At 34.1% G+C, this 22,342-nt stretch overlaps 1 protein-coding gene across 1 annotated transcript in view; it reads right to left on the minus strand.

Moving 5' to 3' along the window:
* Positions 1 to 4,351: 4,351 nt before the first annotated feature.
* mRpS16 (mitochondrial ribosomal protein S16) overlaps positions 4,352 to 22,342 on the minus strand; it is an 81,437-nt gene continuing 63,446 nt past the window's right edge. The window contains exon 2 of the mRNA XM_014351167.3: positions 4,352 to 4,939. Coding sequence (XP_014206653.2) covers positions 4,712 to 4,939 — 228 coding nt within the window. The 3' untranslated portion in view covers positions 4,352 to 4,711. The remainder of the gene's footprint in view (positions 4,940 to 22,342) is intronic.

Below are 22,342 nucleotides of genomic sequence, written 5' to 3' on the forward strand. Positions count from 1 at the left end.
AGCGCAATATATGTGCATGGAATATATATATATATATATCACGAATTTGTTTTACTTTTTTATTTACGAGCAAGTACCTTCACGATGTTTATACGTTTTTTTTTTTTATAAAAGAAAGTACCCAGTAGTTGGACACTTTTGACAGTCGAAACTTTCTTTGCTGATTTATAAAAAACTAGCAAAAAATGATGTTTAAAAAACATTGCATTATTTATTTTAAAATTTTTCTTATTGATTAGAAGAAAAAAAAAAAAAAAAAAAAGAAAAAATCAGGTTAATAAACAAAGAAAAAATTAATATCAAAGAAAAATCATCAAGACCCATGGGTCGGACCCCAGTGTCCAAGTACTGGGACCAACATGAGACTTGGGACCAGTAGTTGGATACCCCATGGTAATTAAATGAAAAGGAGATTAGGGTGGACTTAATTTCAAAATGCTTTCCCACATCTCTTAACTACTCAATGATTATAATCTTTTTCACTAAATGGTATAGTTTCTGGTCATCATTCAACTTTTTTTTAGTTTTTAACAGTAACATTAACATGTTATATTGAGTAATAATCAATAATTTTAAGTGTTTTTTACTGTCCAAGTACCAGGCATAGGAAAAATCTTATGTTATCGAATGGAAGCTATTCTTGAACAGAGTTATTCAAGTTGTTTATATTTTTCGATATGTTTAACTCTGATAAACTCAATAAAAATTATAATAATATACATTGTGCAAGGTAACTTTAGTTAGAAAATAACTTGAACGTTCTATGCCCAACTATAAATTATAATTTTTAGCGATTTTTTCCGTGTCCAAGTACTAAGTATTGGAACATTCTTATGTTATTAAAGAGATCTATTTTTGGACAGCAATCTTACGTGCTTCGTATTTAAAACATATTTTTTTTACATAAAAACTAAAAAGAGTTTTAAAAATAAATTTTTTCATCAGGCATTATTATGCATTGATGGATAATAAATAAATTATTTTTCCTATTTGAAAACGTCTTCTATTCAAAAATGTTAATTATATTTGACTGTTCAACTACTGGTGCTATTTTTATTTTTGCCCAACTACTGGGTACTTTACCTTACTTACAGCAATTAATTTGACACTCGTTAAAATTCATAATATTTTAAAATACCGTGCGTGAACACAGGACTTTATATATCAGAGTAAACTACGTAGAAAATAAATCGGCTGAAATTTTTTTTATATACTTTGGATTTTTTATTGACGTTGAGTAGTAGATTATGTGGTCTGCTAGGCATACATTCTCTTTAAGCGCATTAAAAAGTATAATTTAGTAAAGATGATTAATTAAAGTTTTCAACGTTGACTTAAAATTTTTTTGTTGCATATGAAAATATGAAGGTTCGAAAAATGTAATAAACTTAGTTTAATTATGTTTTTGAAATGTTAATACGTAGAGCACTCGAGTCCCCTTAACAGGGTCTCGACAATATGTGTGCCATGTGACATGAGAAACAGACAAATAAATAAAGTTTACTGAGCTATAAAAAGATAGAACTAGTCATACAGCACACGATCGCACACGATGCATGCATCTTATTGGAGGCCCTCGAAATCAAATGGAAAAGTAGAGCAAAGAATAACCTACCTAGGTACTAAAAATGAATCAGTTTAATTATTTATCAGCTGTTTGTTCATTTTAATAATTTGAAACTATTGGATTATAAGATAACGGGGCTAAAAAAACTTAGAGTGTACCGTTATAGGCTTTTAATAACTATATTTTCATGAAATTGAGGAGTATTTGTACGAAACTCCAGGCTTGTATGCATTGTTTCGGCTGTTTTGGGTTATTGGCTTACTAGATGTACATAAAAATTTTGCGAAGGATTTTCTTACCCGAAACGAAAGTGCGTGGGGATTTTTTCACCCAAAATAAAAGTGCTATTAGAACCTTATTTTTGCTACTTTCCTACAGAATATCGATGGATTTTTGTCATGTTGTGAATCGACTTGTTATCATCATGAATTTTTTTATGCCTTCGAGACTTTTCCCATCAGTGAGTAATCATTATTATTTTCAAACCTTTCTTATAACCGCAGTAAGTAAACAAACCAATGAGCGTACGTACGTTTACTGTGAATATTATCATTTGAACTAAATTTCGGGCTGAAGATAATTATTGTTTATCATATACAAATTCTTTAACTTCCATCCGATATAATTGTAACCGAGGAGTCTACCTTAAACTCGGGGGTTTGAGAGATAGGTCAGACCTTTTGCCTTTGTCAGATATAAAATTTGCACACTTGTTACATCATTTAACATTCAAGTTATATAAACATTTGAGAATGAATATTACTGCCTCTGCTCACGACGAATTAATCGATGTGATTGCCTCACACGCAAACCTAAGTAGGTCTTACTCAAGTATGAATTGTAATTTTTGCGGGATCTAACTGTTCATTGTATGATTGTTTCATTGTTAAGAATTTTATTTTTTACAATTTTCTGAATAATATCCACAGGAGGGCACGACAAAGTTGAAAAATTTATGTCATTAATTTTTTGGTATGGAAAAAACCAAACAACACTGAACCTACTTACTCTTTATGTGAAATTCAGACAAAAACCGAATGCGAATCAATAAATTATTTTAATTAATTTATGTTAGTACAAAATAAATTTCTTTCATCATTTTTATACTACATGCATCAATAACATGGTTTACTCACCTTTAAGTGTTATCTGTAAAATATAAGAGATAATGTACAAATCACTTCAGTTGCATGGTGTTATACTGTACTTTGTATTAAAGATATCCCCAGTTTGAAAACTTAATTTTTTCGGCTTGACCGTGAAAAAAAGAGTAAATGAACAAAAATCCAAAATAATTTAGACACATGCACCTAATTCGTTCAGATCTAGTTTTAATTTAGATTGTTGATTTCTTTTAAAATCAGCACACTTTTCAAGAAAAAAAATTTGATTCCGAATGATAATCACCGATCGATATTGTATTTACAAAAGTATATAATTATTATTCATACCAAAAATGTGATAAATAAAATGAATGATATGTGTGAGTAACATTAGGACGTACGGAAAATCAAAAAATTATTTCAAATCATTTATTTGTCAATGTTTAAACAACAAAATTCGTGCTTCACACAAATAATAAAACGTCAATAATTATTTTACTTACCTGATTATGTCTCAAAATTTTCATTCAAGTGAATTTATTAGTTTCCAATTACCTGATACGTACATAAATACTTAAATGTATGGTTAATATATGACCATTGGAAATAATTCATGTATTCATATTTTTTGTATGCACATATAATGGTCATATGCGTTTGCAGTAACTTGTATATAACACGCTTTTGCATCTTGAGAAAACTCTGCTAACTAGAAATGTTTTTACTACTTATCGTCTACAATATCTATCACTGAAGTAAGAAACTTTCTTAATCGTGTATAAAAATTATGTATGCAATCAAATCTGTGTACAAAAAAAATATGTTTAATTAACATGATAGCTATTATTGAATGTGTACAATATTTTGTGTACGACTTTTAGATTGATTTAGTCCCCGTATAAGAAAAATTGTATTTTATAAGAACGTGCTCAAATTGAAATTTATAAATTATTATGGAAACAATTGAAATACGTTGGGTGTGTAAGTTTTGGGTATATTGTTGCGTATAACTTGTTACGTATACAGTTTTAACTTGTCCAATTAATACTCTGTTGCTTTCAACGAGTCAAACTTACAAGTAAAAAAAATTTTCCAGTGATGAACAAGTGAAATATAACATGTGTATTATTTACGAGATTTTAATAATTTTGCAACGTCAGGTACTCACGGAAAAATAACCCAATAATGAACAGTAAAAGCTAAAGCTATAGAGAAATTAATATTATGTGCAGTTAGAAAACCAAGAAAGTGTTATTATCTTTAGTTTTTTGAACACAAAAATTTTGTTAGTGATTAAAACAACAACTATTTCTTAACCTTTACGCACTTCTGAAAAGTTTTTTTAATATTCTACTTGACACATACAATTTAAATAAGTTCACTTATTTCTAACATGTTTTAAATGTTTTTAGTAACTTTTTACAAAAATTTATGGAAAAATTAACCGTAACAATATAGAAAAAATTTTTACTTGCTCATTGTTCGTAGTAATGTTGATGGCTAAACTGTAAGTTAATGAAGGGCAGAAAAGCTCAGACAAGTTGTTCTATTTAAGTATTAACTATAATGAAAATTTCTGGAATGGGTTGTTGTTGGTTAAGATGGTAGCATACATATTATATATTAAACTTACGTTACCGTGTTTAGTATAAGTAATTTAATATACATAATTATTCCTATACATCTTGTGATTTGTTGTTAATTATTAAAAATCGGTCATATGAACATACCAATCAAGTTGTTTTCATGGTAAGTTTTAAATTTTCCAAATAAATGAAAAAGTTTATAGATTTTGATTTTAGGTAAATCACTTTGCACCGTAAGCAGAAGGTACTTTAGGCCCAGAGGATCTTTTGTATGATAAATACGACTTATTTTTATACATTGATAAAATTCTGATACTCATTCAAAACTTTGATTTCAAAAAATCAAAATACTTTTACCACACATAGTAAAGATAAAAAAAGTAATTTAAAATCAAATTTAAAACAATACTATACAACAAATAAAAGTAAAAAAGTTTTTGTAAATTCCATTTCTTCTACACAGGTCGATTTCTCCAAGCTCTCATATATGTTCTTGGATGTATAGGTAAAATTCCAGCAAGGCCTAGAATTTCTAAAAGAGGGCGAGAAACTTTCGCTCCTTGGCCAATCCAATACTGCACTCTTTCGTGGTTGAGAGCTACAAGTTTTTCATTAAGAAAATTAGGGGATGGGTCATAACTGCCAAGCTGCTCAATCGGTGGCTGTTTTTTAGCACATTTGTCCTATAAAAAGAATAAAAATGAGATAATTTTTATGAAAAGTTCAATACTTGTAAATGCAAGAGTTCACATATCTACATGGATTAATGTTCAAGTTCACATAGAATACCACTTTCTCGCAAATAATTCTGTTAGATTTTTCATGATAAACATAATGTGACCTTTATCATCGATCCAATTAAATTTATGATAAGTAATATTATCTGATATTCAACTTATATATTAAGATAGAAAAATAATAAATTTCGTTTTTTATTTTTTATCATTTTTACTTGACTGATAAGAGTATTTACACTTCTCACATACATTTTTAATTTTTTTCATAAAATTTAATGTTTTTAATTTTCAGAAAATAGTTACAATGCAATAAAGCGTCTTTGAAGACGTTGCCTAGTGCCTGGTGCTTAGTAGTAGTAAATGTTACTGCCACGCAGTCAAAACGGGTTAATAACGCATTAATAATACATAACGCAAACAAACAAGCAGCGAGTATAATATGTACTGATTCGGTAGCATGGAAGCGCTACAAGGTAAGTTTTAAAAGCTCGCTGCCCAGACTTTATACTTGGGAATCTGATACTCACAGATTGAATTCAAAAGAAGCTTATGTTTCTGACATATGCTTTATTGGTTTTGATTTTATATGTTACATGTTATGTTTTATATTCCATATGTAAGGTAATGCTCGGCTATGGTTTCACTAAATAATATTTGTAATAAAGCTGCTTTAATATTGTCTAATCAAATATATAAAACTGAAATTGTTTAAATCAATAATTTTTTCAACGTCAGTTGCTATGACTACCATGATGCTGACTGGATCGGGTGAATACGCGAGGCCAAAGGAAAATAATAAAAAACCAAACAAAATTAATTTATTAGAAAAAACTCCTTATGTTAATTGAACAAATGATAATCGGAAGTAGCCTTACGTACCCCTTTGCGCTGATGCTTGACATGGACCGACTATATTTCGGACTCGCTTGGCACATTATATTCCCTTTTTCACCCATTCCCCGAATGGATCTCTTGCGGCTAGGGAAAAAGAGAGAGAGAGAGAGAAAGGGAGAGACGCAGTGACTGGCCTCTTTCAGTACACTCTCATGTCAGGAAACTACGCCACCTTTTAGCTAAATATGCGTAGAGAAGTCTGCTATTTCTCCATCAACGCTAGACCTATAGCAAACCAATAACTAAGTGCAATACGTCTTTCCGATTCCTTCCCCTTTGCTCCTTTTACCTAGAGTTCACTTATTTAGACTCACTGGCACTGTTGCGCTTGACATTCAATGATATAAATATAGAAACGAAGGCGCGAAAATGTGAAAATATGAAGACACCAATGAAATACTCATGTAAGCAGATAATTATTGGATTGCATTATTGAAAAAGTAACTATGCATATGATGAATAATAATAACTATAATAATAATAATAATAATAATAATAATAATAATAATAATAAATAATAAAACTAATAATAATAATAATAGTATTAAGATGTTACCAAAATGATAAAAAACTCTTGGAACACTAGCTACATACAAAATTTTTTTTCTATGGTTTGAAGTAGGCGATTAAAGTCGTTTTACCAATTACTTAGCTAACTACCGTTGATTTGAGGTATTTGCGGTATTTACAGCACTGCGATAGAAAAGGACACACGCGTGGCAGTATATTGTGTACATGTCAGTAAATTTGCAAAAATCTTTGAGGTGTTTGCGGTACTTACAGCGGTGCGATAGAATATGATACACGCGTGGCAGTACATTATGTATTTAACAGTACAAATGAAATATTTTAATACAAAAACGTAAGCTAAAAAAATTGACAAATAATAAATTAATCATTGAGAATGTAAATAACTTGCATTTCGTTTACAGAGTTTTTGAGGGTGATAAATGGGAATGAGATGTACAAGTTATTCAATTTGTTTTAAAAAACTAATAGCTGAGTTATTTTATTTTTCTAATTTACAGAAAAAAAAATTGTCATTGGATAATTAATCAAATAACATATTTGATTACGTGAAATTGACACACTGTTGACGATACGTAAATGGCTTGGTAGAAAATAGTTTTTTTAACGTCTGCATAATTACTTAGTCAGACATTAATGATTAAATTGTAATTAAATAAAGAGATTTAATCATTATAATATTTAGCTTAAAAGTTTTTTCATATAAAGAAAGTTGTGTACCATAATCGTATAAGTGCAATCTTTACTTAGACAGGTCACCACACCTTGTAGAGTATAAGAGAAAATGGTTACTAAATAAAATACGGCAGTCATCGATTCGTATTCCTTGTTTGTACGAAGCTAAATATTTTTTAATTATGGAGCTCGGCACCCACGTGATTCAAAGCGTAGGTGGCAACCGATTTTCCACCGATTATTCTAGACCAGATTCTACAAGAGCCATGACCAAATGCGAGATGTTTATCCATCAAAGCTATAGTTTCCACAAAATATCGTCCAGGTTGCATTAGACATTAAAGTTACAAAGGTTTGGTTCTTTTTAGCTTAGCCTGGAGTAGCTCTTTATAAAATTTCTATAGACAAATTTTTGCTTCCTTACAGGGAAAGTTTTTTAATAGACGAAAAATCACATATTGGGATACCATGATACTAATGTGTTTCATAAAGTTTAGAATCAAAGTATGCTGGCTAAAGTGTCTGCCTATGCATGTACATGTGTATAATCAGTCTTTTTTTTTGTTTATAGCCATTTCTGAGAACTATGCCCAATAGGCTCTGCATTACTGTATTACTTCCCTTGTATATGCTGTCGTCATTGGCTTATTAAAAAACCGTCTCAGATTTAATGCGATCAATTACTTACACAGCAAAGGGGACCTTATTTTATATGGCTTCTAAACAATCGGACCACGGTTTGAAATTTAAATTCAGTCATATTTTGGAATTTTTTTGACCAATTTAAATAAATCTTGGACTATTTGTTTATTTTCGGATATCAATGGGTGATCAAAAATTTTTTTATTTTATTGATTGATTTATTCTTAACTTGATTTTCTCAATTAAACATTTTTTTCAATTTGATAGCAGGTAGTAATTCTAATTCACCTTATTGGACGAGAATCCTTACAGGGTTTTGGGCCTAGCGGCTTCTATTACTCCAGTGGAGTTGTGTTATATATCTTATTTGAATCTAACGCACGCCCTCTAACTTTGTATTATACTCTCACGACGCAGTCAGTCATGCTCTAGCAGTTGAACAGGGTAAGAGGTGCACTCACTGTAATCCATCAGTTAAGGTTGCTGTCATAAAGTTTTATATTTTAATTACTCAGGTATCAATTGAGTCATCCCTCTATCCAACTTGTAAACGAAGTGTAAATACAAAAGTGGTGTCAGAGCTGGAATCGAACACGCGTACTGAACCTAACCTCTTGAAGACATCAGCGTAGAAGCTTCTTAAAATGGCTCTCTCGGAGGAGGCTATGCGAAATTTGACAACGATGCTCGCTTCAGCTATAAAAGAATCTCTGGCTAGTACAATGACTTCAACTTAATCTACGCAAGAAGACGAAGCCCTTCTTCCACGAGCAAAAGCACCACCATTTTCGTACAGAGAATGTCAATCCTCGGAAGGAACAACGGTTGAGAAGTATTTCAAACGCCTTGAACGCGGGCTTCAACTAAGCGAAGTCCAAGCAAATTTAGATGCCAATTACGCATTAGTATACATGGGAGTCGAATTGAATAATGCCCTGAAGTGTTTGATCACTCCCAAGACACCTAATGAATTAACTTTTGCAGAAATAAAAAAGACACTAATCGACCATTTTGATTCCAAGAAAAACAAATATGCAGAAAGTGTTAAGTTCCGGCAGATAAAACAGTTTAATGGTGAAACAGTGGCTAATTTCGCACTCCGTTTACGGCAGGAAGCAGCCCATTGTGATTATGAGACATTCTTAGATCGCATGATTATTGAACAATTTCTACATGAGCTCGAAAATAGGAATATGTGTGATGAAATTATCGCAAAAGAACCAGTTACCTTCAAAGCGGCATATAAAGTGGCACGCACTTGAAGTGACACGCCAGACGTCGGACGCCATGAAAACGAACGACCAATCGACAAGGATAGATTCATCTCATGCACTCATAACCACTCCATTACCGACAAAGCAACAGAAGCCACAGTTCAACCGTCACGCTGGCTCGCACGGAAAGGCGCCAGCGACGCCCAATACTACTACTCCATGCAAGTCGAACCAAAACGAATCTCAAGAGTATCCAAAGCTAACCTGCCACGGGTGCGGAGGCCCGCATATGCGCCGCGAGTGCCCTTACCGGGAATTGAAGTGACATAAGTGTGAGAAAAAAGGACACTTAGCCCGCGTCTGCAAGGCAAAGAAAAACACAATACACTCGAATGAAGACTATGAGGAGGAGGAGCATGCCCCATCAACAGAGCCCGTGGATATCGTCATGCATTTAAATAAGCTCAGCTCTGTAGACGCGGTAGCAAAGTGCAAAAAAAAGCTGCTTGATGTTGACATAGAAGGAACGCAAGTGCAGATGGAATTGGACTCAGGGGTGCCAACGGATATCATTAGTAAGAAAACAATGCGCGCAATCAATATAAAGGAAAGCAGATTAGTACCTGCAGACAGACAATTCGTCAGCTACTTCTATCATCTCGTTAAATGCATAGGCCGTCTACTAGTCAATGTAAGGCTTAGTTCCAGAACGCGTCGGCTGTTTGTTTACATCGTAGAAGAAGAGTACGATTCCCTTTTCGGAGTCGAGTGGATCAGCTAATTTGTTAATGAAATTAAATGGAATGAGCTTTTTCCACCGGAAATGGTTCATGGCCTCAAGGTATCTTCAGCGTCACTCTCTCCGGAATGGAGTGCCCGGCTTGACCAGTTGTTGAATAAGCACAATCAAACATTCAGCCAATCAGCTGGGAAGCTAGTTGGGCCTCCTGTGAAAATGCATCTGAGGCCAGGAGCCACATCAATATTCGCAAAAGCTCGTGAAATCCCACTAGCTCTATGAGACAAATATGCCCAAGAAATAGAAAAAAAACTGGCCTCTGGGCACAACACAAAAGTCGAGGATTCTGAATGGGCATCTAGCACGCACGTTGTTGTCAAGAAAAATGGAAATATCCGTATTACCGGAAACTATAAACCAACGTTAAATCCCCGATTGATTATTGACGAACATCCTATTCTACAACAAGAATACTTATTCAATAAAATTCGAGGAGCTAAGTATTTTTGTCATCTCGACGTCACAGATGCATACACTCATCTGCCGGTTGATGATGACTTTGGTCACGCCTTAACATTGAACACACCAACCCATGGATTGATTCGACCAAAATGTGCAGTTTACGGAGCAGCTAATATTCTGGCTATTTGGCAACGTCGCATGGAAACGGTCTTAAAAGATTTAAAAAATGTGCTGAATTTTTTTGATGACATCATTTTATTTGCAGAAACATTCGATGAAATAATTTTATTGCTAGATGCACTACTGACATGACTTCAGCAGCATGGGTTACGATTTAATCGAGGAAAATGTGTCTTCGCAGCAACAGAGATAGAATTTTTAGGCCACAAGATCGACAAACACGGAATCCATAAATCTGACGGTCACATCAAGGCAATTCGTGACGCACGTAAGCCATCGTCATAGGAAGAACTGCAATTGTTTTTGGGAAAAGCCACGTATTACAATTCTTTTATCCCAGATTTGGCTACCAAAGTCCGCCCATTAAGAGACATGCTCCTTGTTAAGTCTTTTACGTGGACACCTACTGCTGATAAGGCTTATACATCTATAAAAAACATTCTAATCTCACCGCAAGTCTTAATGCCATACGATCCATCATTGCCCTTATTACTTTCCACGGATGCCAGCAAAACAGGACTAGGTACAGTCCTGTCTCACCGACTCGCCAGCGGACAGGAACGGCCGATTGCCTACGTAAGTCGCACGATGTCTGCAACGGAACAACGGTACCCTTAGATTGACAAAGAAGCCCTCGCCATCGTCTGGGCTGTGCAAAAATTTTTTCATTACCTGTATGCACGACACTTCACACTCATAACGGATCACAAACCTTTAACACAAATTTTACACCCACAGAAGTCTCTACCCATACTCTGTATTAGTCGCATGGCCAACTACGCTGACTATCTCGCACACTTCGATTACGACGTCGTTTTTAAAACAACGAAAGCAAACATAAACGCTGATTACTGTTCTCGCCTATCCCTACCAATAACAGCAGATATGGTATGCAAAATTTCTCAAGGAGGAGAAGAGACTGAGGATGGAGACAACTTCAACCAATTCATTTTGTCACAGGTTAAACAACTCCCTATTCGAGCCGAACGCATCGCTCAAGAAACAAGGTTGGATCCAGAGTTAAATAAAATTGTTCAACTTCTTGAGACTGGAAAAAACTTAGAAAATAAAGGCTACAAAGCTCCAGAAGTAAACTATAGCCTTGCTACAAGCTGCCTGATTTTCGAACACCGAGTTGTGATTCCTAAATCTCTAAGAAGAGCCATTCTACTGGATCTACACACAGCCCATATCGGAATAGTTAAGATGAAAGGCATGGCTCGATCATTTGTCTACTGGCCTGGTATCGACGATGATATTGAGACGCTAGCAAAGTCTTGCACCGAGTGTGCAAAGCACGCACATATGCCACCTAAATGTCGCGAGCATCATTGGGAGTACCGGAAAGGCCCTTGGGAGCGTATCCATGTCGACTACGCAGGTCCAGTCACTGGTCAAATGCTCCTTATTGTTGTCAATGCAAATAGTAAATGGCTAGAAGTCAAGCATACTCGCACAATGACAACTTTCGCTACGGTTGATATTCTAGATGATCTTTTTGCAACATACGGAGTGCCAGTCACTATAGTTTCTGACAACGGAACGCAATTCATTTCCGCTGAATTCAGTATGTTTCTAAAGGCAAGTGGAGTAAAGTATCATAAATTACCAGCTCCGTACCATCCATCTACGAATGGACAAGTCGAGCGCTACAAGCAGACGACCAAGGACGCATGGCAAAAAATGAGCACCACACCGAATACTCTGAAGCAGGATATCAACGAATTTCTTCGGCAATACAGGAAAGCACCCCACTCGACTACAGGGCAACCACCAGCTGAACTCTTTTTAGGTCGCAACATCAGAACGTGCCTAGATCTCGTGAAGCCAGAGGAAAGGAAAATTTGAAGAACCCAATAACCAGAAGACGATGGACAAAAGAATTCGTGTCTTTAAGCCACTACAGCAAGTATATTTTTTATCGGGCAACCCTCGAATTGATAAATGGATTCCCGGCCAGGTTGTCACTCGTTTAGGCAGCTTACACTACGAGATTGACTATCAAGGAAGAAAAGTTAAACGGCACATTGATCAAATCCGTGCTTTTGGAAACGAAGTAACAAGTGAAATCCATAACGATCCAGCACAGCAATACCGTTGCATTCGTTGCTACGAAAATTCACGAGACGTACCACCACCGCTCTTGCCATCTCCTCATAGCTCAGGAATAACGGGTAGGCAGACACCGCCACCTTTAAATGAAATTACATCGCCAGTCGTTCGTGACCAAGGAATGCCGGAAGGTAGCATAAGCTCATCTACGTTTGGCTCTCGGCCTGATCACTCGCCATCCGGATACAACCCAACTCAAGGAGAGACCAACGGCCCTGCTCTACGAAGATCTACTAGAGAGAGAAAAGCTGTTTATCGGTTCTCCCCAAATTTTAATTAATGTTATACTTCAGTCATCCATTTATCTTTTCTTTATATGAAACTGTACCCACATTAAGAAGAAGGGGAAGAAATGTTATGTATCTTATTTGAATCTAACGCACGCCCAACTTAGTATTAGACTCTCACGACGCAGTCAGTCATGCTCTAGCAGTTGAACAGGGCAAGAGGTGCACTCACTGTAATCCATCAGTTAAGCTTGCTGTAATAAAGTTTTGTATTTTAATTGCTCAGGTATTAATTGAGTCATCCCTCTATCCAACTTGTAAAAGAAGTGTAAATACAAAAAGTTGCATATGCAGGAGATCTACATTATTATTTCACGCTACGGATGATAACAGATTTCTAACATACCACCATGCAACGTACAAGAAGAGAACGTTAATACAAATACTACTTCAGAAGGAATGGCTGTGTCTGACGATGTGTTAGCAGCGCTCCCATTACTTGATTGAGATGCTGTCCAGATTAGCATCTACAATACTACAAAGGAGAGAAATAATTGTACCAATACGTTAAAAAAAACATAGCCACTGTCCGGAGTGTTGGCACAGACAAGCTACTGTATGGAACCTTTGCGATTCCAAAAATGGTAGAGCCTATGTGCGCCACAGTGATGATACGGAAAGTGCATTCACTATTGGTAATGCAGCTGTACCAACGTTCTCTTCGTGTGGATTTCTATTTTGGCTACCTACCACACAGTTAACTATGCAGCAGCAACATAGATTATAAACAGCACACATGCTTGGTAAGTATCACGTGGATCGCCATCTCCTGAATGCATATTTAAATAGGGGTGTCACCAAAGCTAGTCAAGTATTAGCATAACCATGTAAAAAGTGATATTCTGCTTTCAAGTCTTAGGTAATTATAAGTTGTTTTGAGACACAGTGATGTGTCATATTGAATTTAAATATCGGAGAAGTGATAACAATGGTATTTTGGAAATAAAGTTTCTTTGTACAGCTGTTATCATGTGGAATATACTGGATTCGTTTCAGCGCACGAAAGTAAGTGGAAAAGTCGAGAAGAACTAGCGTCTTTGCTCTTACGTGCTTAAACATAATGGCACAGCCACTTCATTCCACTGGACTACAACTTTACAGAAAAACTTGCATAATTCAATTGTTTTCACTTCTTTGATACCTAAGTGCAGTATCACAAACTTCATTGTACAGTTGTAAACTTCTATTTAAATTTAAAAAACTTTTTTTAATAATTGTATTTCATTTTATATATTGAAGATATTCAAGGGCCTCGTCACGCTTTATAACTATTTAAAGTAGTATAAGCAATACTCGAATGACGAATTCAATTTTGATGAAATTTGGATCACTTATAGATATTAATGTAAAATTAATTCAGCTAAAATTTTTGGAGCCTCTACTTTATGGGAAAAAAGTTATCAACATTTATATTTGCACGTCGTTAAGATGGAAAAAGATTCATAGTAGTAGTAATATCTGTAGATTAATACTTCTCAAAGTTATTGTTCCAAAGACTGTGAGAAATATAGAGTTCGTCTCAACATAAAATACAACGGTTGTAATAATGATTCTGAAGATACGGCAACATCCGAGCATAAATCACCGTGTATTCAAATATAAATATTGTGAATAATCATACGAGTTCAGTGAGAAACTGTATGGCTATGCCATTCTCGCATGATGATATTAGTCTCACTACTACCTTAAAACTTGGAAATAAAACGTGATTTTTACATGGTCATGCCAGATGACACTTCTATTCAAATATCTTTCCACCTGATTACGCTGTCGGCATTACTTACCTTTTCCACAGGCGCTACCATATTTTTGCTACTGTCAGCGTACATAGATCCAGCATCTAAACAGTATAAACTAATCAATCAATAAGCGTCCATTAAAAAACTACTGCCAGCCATTGTACTTATTGACATCTCCACAAAAAGATCCTTTCTAGGTAGCTGAGATAGGATCACCCAATTAGTGGTCTTATGTTTAAAAAAAAAGTTTTAAATTCTAGTATATCTTTGAATTTATTAAGAAGATCTTATTAAAAAGGCATCCTCGGTGAAAACAGGTCAAATGCCTTTAATTATTATTATTTTTTTTCTTCTTCTATTTTGCTAGGGATTTTGTTTGAGCACAAGCAAATTGAAAAAATGATTCCAGGGTGCAAAAATTTGTTTTGGATTTTTGGAAAATACCACGACATTTAAGGTATCATGCGTAAACATACATAACTACATGTTAATAAAAAGTGACTTACGTGGACATTGTTAGGAAAAAAACTTATAAGGATTACAATAAAGACAAAATCATGCTTATGCAGACAGTCAGCATAACTTTCTAACGTTGTTAATTTATTTAAAAACTCGTAAATTTCGCATAAGTTATCTTTTATCAACACACACACACACACACACACACACACAAACGCGCGCACACACCTTCTAAACTTTATTTATATGTGGGACGTAATAACACCGCTTTGCTGACCCAAACGGAAATTATAAGTAGGCGATCAGTAGGGCCTACTTAGGCTGCCTCTCTTGCCAACTGAGGTCCTTCGTTGGCAGCGTCAGGTGGCGCACAGTGGTCCCAAACGCTGAAAAAATTATCAAAATTCGTGCTTCACACGAATTTTCAATCAATTTCATCAATTTTGGGCTTATTTTACTCCTAAGGCCATAACCTTCAAGAATCCGTTTCCCTCCGTCCTGTGACGACTTTGTATATGTATGATTTTTATGTATATATATAGCGAATTTCGATAGTCACATTACTGTGTATACATAAAAACGTTGTTAAAATCAACCAATTTGTACCAAACTTAGTGTACGGGGGTTTTTGGGGTCACTGATTACGAATCTGTAGTTGGATTTGCGAAATTCAAAATGGCGGATCCAAGATGGCCGACAAAGTTTTCAAAAATCAACCGATTCGCACCAAATTTGGTGTACGGGTGTTTTTGGGGTCGCTGATTACGAATCTGTAGTTAGATTTGCCAAATTCAAAATGGCGGATCCAAGATGGCCGACAAAATTTTCAAAAATCAACCGATTCGCACCAAATTTGGTGTACGGGTGTTTTTGGGGTCGCTGATCACGAATTCGCACACTGGGAGAAGGATTTATTAACTGTTAACATTTACGAATATTGGAAGAAAATTAGTTGGCATATTCATAACTACCATGATATATTTTATATCTGAAGCTTTCACACCATTTTTATTATGAATTATATTTCTGGTATTTTTATAAAAAATTCCACTGTATAAATATTTTATCTAATTTACATCTTATTTTTGTTCTAAACATCATTATCATCATCATCATCATCATCATCATCATCATCATCATCATCATCATCATCATCATCATCATCATCATCATCATCATCATCATCATCATCATCATCATCATCATCATCATCATCATCATCATCATTACTATTCCCTTCATAATTAAAATCATTATCGCTTCGATCGTCTGACACATTCCCTATGTTTTTTTTTCCAATCAACAAATCATTATTCACTTTTCCCCTTGAAGATTCATTTGCTGTTACCTTTTCAAAATTTAGCAAGGAAAGCATTTCTTCTGTTAAATGTTTATGGCTTTTTTTCGAACTTGATCGGCACATGGAAAAGAACGGATCTGAGTGTATCATAAGCCTCTGGAAAATGTCCGTATTTGTTGCGATCCTATTGACAAACGAATAGTGTGAATATCATTCAATAATTATTTTTTTTACAGACAACCACCTACCAAAACTGCCACCACGCTAGTAGAATCTTAATAAATACCGAAGTCTAAAATCAGCATATGCTTGTAACGCGAGTGCTACTACGTGCTTCAAATCTATTATAGAACCTTATAGCTTATTTGTTAAATTAATAATTATATGTTATCCGTTTCATGAGGTAAAAGGATATTAAACAAAAATAAGGTTTTTTCATATAAATCTTATATTTAATAATGTTTCTTTCAGATCAAATTTAGTACTATATTTAGTAATATTTTTTTTTGAAACGAAAATGGTTTGAAACCAAGTAAAATGTCTTAATCAAAAAGTTTTTGAAGGTTAGTGACAACAGCGATATTCCCTATAAAATATACATATGTGTTACGATTCAGAAGTAAAAAAAAGAATTTTTGCGATGTGTGCTGAATTGGGACCTTGCATGAAAAATTCCATTGGGTCCGTCTTGTAGAGTTTTGAAAAATAATCGGCACGTATTTTTTCTTTTTTTTTTTAAATTAAAAACTACAAAAGATACAGCACCTTGAAGTTTTTCTATTTTTCATAGCTATAGATATACTCCCTGCATATGTGACGTCACAACGACATAGTGAAAAACATACATTTTGGTATTTTCACGATAACTTAAGTAAAAATGAAAATTTTTTCTTGAAACTTTCAGGAATACTTCGTTTTGATATTATGTTGACAAGATTTTATTTTGAGAAAATTTAATGTAACCGTTTCTGCGTTATTTGAGGTTATGTGAACGTTAGCTATTTTTTTCAAAACGCTGTATCTTGGAAAGTTTTTAACCGATTTTGATGTTTTGGGGTTCATTATTTTTGTACTTAATTGTAGAATATATATGTGTAATGTATGCTTTACAACGTTACGTATATATGGCGTTTTCTATAACTATTAAAATAGCATAACTTTCAAGGTACTATATCTTTTTCAATTTTTATTTTTAAGAAAAAAGAAAAAATACGTGTCGATTATTTTTCAAAGCACTACAAGACGGACCAAATGGAATTTTTCATGCAAGATCCCAATTGTTTTACTTTTAAAACAATCAAAGACAAAGCATAATTGCTTTATTTTAAAGTTTTTTGAGGTTAGGAAATATCAGTGATCAGCGCAATGAAAAGTAATAAATGTTTCTCATCATTCTATGAAAAATTCATGATGGTTAATTTTTTAAAGAATTTTTTGACGCATAATACTATCAAAAACTACGCAACACTACTTTATTTCGAAGATTTTTGAGGTTAGGAAGATTCAGCGATATGTTAGACTAAAGTAAAGTGTCGATTCATGTTTTGGTATAAGAAATACACATGATAATTATTTTTTAACGTTCAAAACGTTGAAAAACTACGCAAAACGACATTTTTCGAAGTTTTTTGAGGTTAGGAAAATTCAGCAATAAGGTAGACAAACAAAGAGTATTAATTCATGTTTTGGTATAAAAAATACGCATGATAATCATTTTTTAAGAATTTTTTAACGTTCAAAACGTTGAAAAACTACGCAAAACTACTTTTTTTCGAAGTTTATTGAGGTTAGGAAGAATTAGTGATGTGCTCGATCAAAAATAAGTATAAATTTGTAATCAGCGATGAAAAATACATATGATTAAGCCTTAATTTGGATTTTTGAAAGTCCAAAATTATTTTAAATCAAGTAAAACAGCTACCTTAGAGTGATTTTGACTAATTGCAGCTGCCATATTGGTCCGCCATTTTTAATTTTGGAAAAAAGCCAGACGGCAAAAGAAAGCCTCCTAACTAAGCTACAGTTTGCGCCCATAAAACATTTCTTACGACTTATAGAATTTTGGGCAGATCTTTGTTCCGTTTTACAAAGAACGTCCCATATATGTATGTAAGTGTGTGTGTGTCCATTATTACATACATATGTATATGTAGCCCGCTTAAGTCATAATTTGGGATGTTTTCATCGATATACAGAATGAAACTCATGTGTTTGGTCGTTTTTATACTTTTTCATTGTTTTATTACAATAAATAATGCGAATTGTTATAATTTGTTATATATATACCTTGATTACATATATATAATGATGGATGACACTTCGGAGGAAATCGGATCCTTGTAACCTATGATCTTACGAACAAAATAAGCCCAAATTCGTATTGATTGAGTGAAAAATCACAGGAAGCGCGAATTTTGATAATTTTTTCGGCTTCCTGAATCACTGTAGCCAGTTTTCTGCTGCCTCGCGTACCGTACCTAGCGTGATCCAGGTGCAACTCAACTTTGGTGTATTAAATATTAAGATACCGTCTGTTTACCATTACAGTTTGAAAATTTGTAAAGTAACAGTTGGCTATTCAGATAAAAAATATATCATGGTAGTTATGAATATGCCAACTAATTTTCTTCCAATATACGTAAATGTTAACAGTTAATAAATCCTTCTCCCAGTGTGCGAATTCGTGATCAGCGACCCCAAAAACACCCGTACACCAAATTTGGTGCGAATCGGTTGATTTTTGAAAATTTTGTCGGCCATCTTGGATCCGCCATTTTGAATTTGGCAAATCTAACTACAGATTCGTAATCAGCGACCCCAAAAACACCCGTACACCAAATTTGGTGCGAATCGGTTGATTTTTGAAAACTTTGTCGGCCATCTTGGATCCGCCATTTTGAATTTCGCAAATCCAACTACAGATTCGTAATCAGTGACCCCAAAAACCCCCGTACACTAAGTTTGGTACAAATTGGTTGATTTTAACAACGTTTTTATGTATACACAGTAATGTGACTATCGAAATTCGCTATATATATACATAAAAATCATACATATACAAAGTCGTCACAGGACGGAGGGAAACGGATTCTTGAAGGTTATGGCCTTAGGAGTAAAATAAGCCCAAAATTGATGAAATTGATTGAAAATTCGTGTGAAGCACGAATTTTGATAATTTTTTCAGCGTTTGGGACCACTGTGTGGCGTTTGGTAGGCCCTAAGTAGGCTGCCTCAATTGACATAACATAACTAACTTTCAATTGATAAATATAGATATGTACATATGAGAATACACAGTGTATTTTAATTGAATAAAAGTCATGCTTCATTTCAAACGAATCATATTTTATTTCTTCATGAAAATTTTTCATCACGGCATTGTTGATCACGTGTAGTTACAAAAATTTAAAATTAATATAAATAGAAATTTTATATAACTAAAGATACAAATGTTACCTTAAAAATATCTCTCATTCACAATTGATATCAAGTTTACAATATGAACATGTGATTCGTAAGTTAATTCTGAGGAACTATCAAATAATTACCAAGAAACTAATACAAATTAAATGCTCATACTGCAGTTTACTTTTCTTTCATGCAAAAACATATTGATTCAATTAAATTTTAGATGAACTTTATTTGACGGCGGACATCTAAATGACAGTGTACAAGCTGTTGAATGTTAAATTTCATAATCTTAGTACGGTTTTCAAATAGTTTTTATTGATATTTTTTGAAGCAACAATTATTATTTCTAATTCAGTACTTTGAAAAACTTTATTTAGTTAACAACAAATTTAATGCCGATTGATTTTGTTAGTCTCATATGTATAAGAATACCCATTATTCATTTGTATAGGACTCAATGAAAGACACTTGTAACTTGTGTACCTGTGTATAATTTTATGCTACAGTTTACACTGCAACTGTAGCTGATACAACTATATGTACTGTTCGAGAAGTAAGATAAAGGTAGGTTATGTAGGCTGCCTAATGAGTACCTTACGCACGCCCCCTGACGCGCCCACTAGTGCCCTCAGTAGGCTGCCTCAGTAGGGCCTCACAAACTAGAGAGGCAACCGACTTTCATTTCTGTTCGGGTGATATTCAGCACCTGAGTTGACGTAATTACATATATATATATATATATATATATATAAAAGGTATAACGGAACATGAGAATATTGTATTTAAATTTTGTGAGCGTTTTCACTGATAATTCTAGGGGCAATGATGGAGGTATGTGGCAAGAAGAGACGTAGTATAAGTGTCGATGTGTGTGTGTGTATATGTTATGTATAAATGTAAGTATGAAAGATCGGCAAGTAACTAAACATGCATACAATAGAGAGAATCGGTGAAGGGCTCAGCTGCTGAAGTAGCTGTATGTCTTGAGAAGTGTTCAAACGTATTAAGTGAACATTTTTTACAAGTAAGCGTAAGGATATTAATAGGTAGTAGTGTTCAGGAAACATGTGTATCATACGTGAATTTTCCCTTGCGATAATCAACACTTCTGCGTCCATTGACATTAGCGTTGGCCAATTCGGTCTCTTGACGTTACGAAGAGAAGAAGATGAAAAACGGTCACTGTACTAGTTTGCTCTTGTCACTCGCTACGTAGTACATTTGCATTGTACTTTGTTCCCTTTAGATTCTCCTTCGAAAGTGTGGCTCGTAGCATAATTAACACTGTTTTCAACTTTTCGTCTAGTCTCGTCCCTTTAGAAGCATAGTCTTTTGAGCTGGATCAGGTGGGAGGCATACATCCTCATACTCTCGTTTTCGATCACCATTGCTATTGGGTTTCGTTGAGCTGCTTTGAAGGCCATCTTGCTCGGCTATCTCACCGTTTAGTCACGCCAAGAAGAAGAGAGAGAGAGAGTGCTCATAGTTATAGAGCGACGATAATGAACAGTACAGAGCATTTAGGGCTCTGTTACCTCTCTCTTTCCGCTATTCTCGCTTGATCTTCTCGTGCGAGTTTAAACACGAGTCATTGTTTTTTCGTACTTGTAAAATATCGTGCACTCTCTACACCAAGTATAGTTTAACTTGTATACTGAAGTTGACGTGCATGTCACGTAAAATGTAGAGTCGACGCTCATTAAAAAAAAGCCTTTTGAGCATGTACCCTGATATGGCATAAGTGGTGTTTCTGCTGCCGTTTCTCTTTCTCCAAGAGTAAAGCTAACATCACTTGTCATCTGCATCTTTTCAACAAGCTCAACGAGGCAAACTGTAAACAACAACACTCTAATGGTTGCTAATTACTATGCAGCTATCGTTTCTCGTCTCTATGGCAGCGGTCAACGATCTTTAGCTAAGTTAAGTATCAGTGCTCATAAAAGGTAAAATGTTCACAAGTGAAAATTGACAATTAATAACTAAATTCAGTTAATTTTATGAAGCACATTTTGGCACAATTTGAATTGGTTTTTTTTTTGTTAAAAAAATTTAGTAAGATATCCCCTCGCAAAATTTAGAAACTGATAGTTGATTCTTGTTTGCTTTGCCTTCGCAAAACACCAAATGTATAATGGTTAGAATTTAAAATTAATTATTTCAGAGCATTAAAACTTTTAGTAGTAAATTTACGAACTTGTTTTTTTTCAATTCGAAATAGGTTAACTGAATTGATTTTTTTTTTTTTTTTGTTAAAAAAATTTAGTAAGATATTCTTTTGTGAAATTTACAAAATGTTCGTTGATTCTTGTTTGCTTTGCCTTTGCAAAAGACCAAATGTACAATAGTTAGAAATTGAAATTAATTATTGTAGAGCATTGAAAGTTTTAGTAGTTAATTTGCGAAATTGGTTTTTTTTTTTCAATTTGAAATAGGTTAGCATAAAAATAAGATAGTAATTTATTAAAAATTCACAGGAGTTAGAATATGAACCAAATTAAGTTTAGTTGTTAGAGTAATTTATTGTCTCTTGATTGCTAAGCCTTATAGTTATCATACTCAAACACAGTTGAATCAAATAGGAACGTATACAGATTCTTAAGCAGAATGCTAATTTATATCAGATGTATATTAGTTTACCTCAACTCGATCCATTTAATTTCGATGGACCTTGTAGTAATTTAAAATCCTTTCGTGACCTCTACAGGAC

Source organism: Copidosoma floridanum, unplaced genomic scaffold (assembly GCF_036245765.1).
Source record: "Copidosoma floridanum isolate Cflo_tuat_1 unplaced genomic scaffold, Cflo_Japanese_pri ptg000011l, whole genome shotgun sequence".
NCBI lineage: Eukaryota > Metazoa > Arthropoda > Insecta > Hymenoptera > Encyrtidae > Copidosoma > Copidosoma floridanum.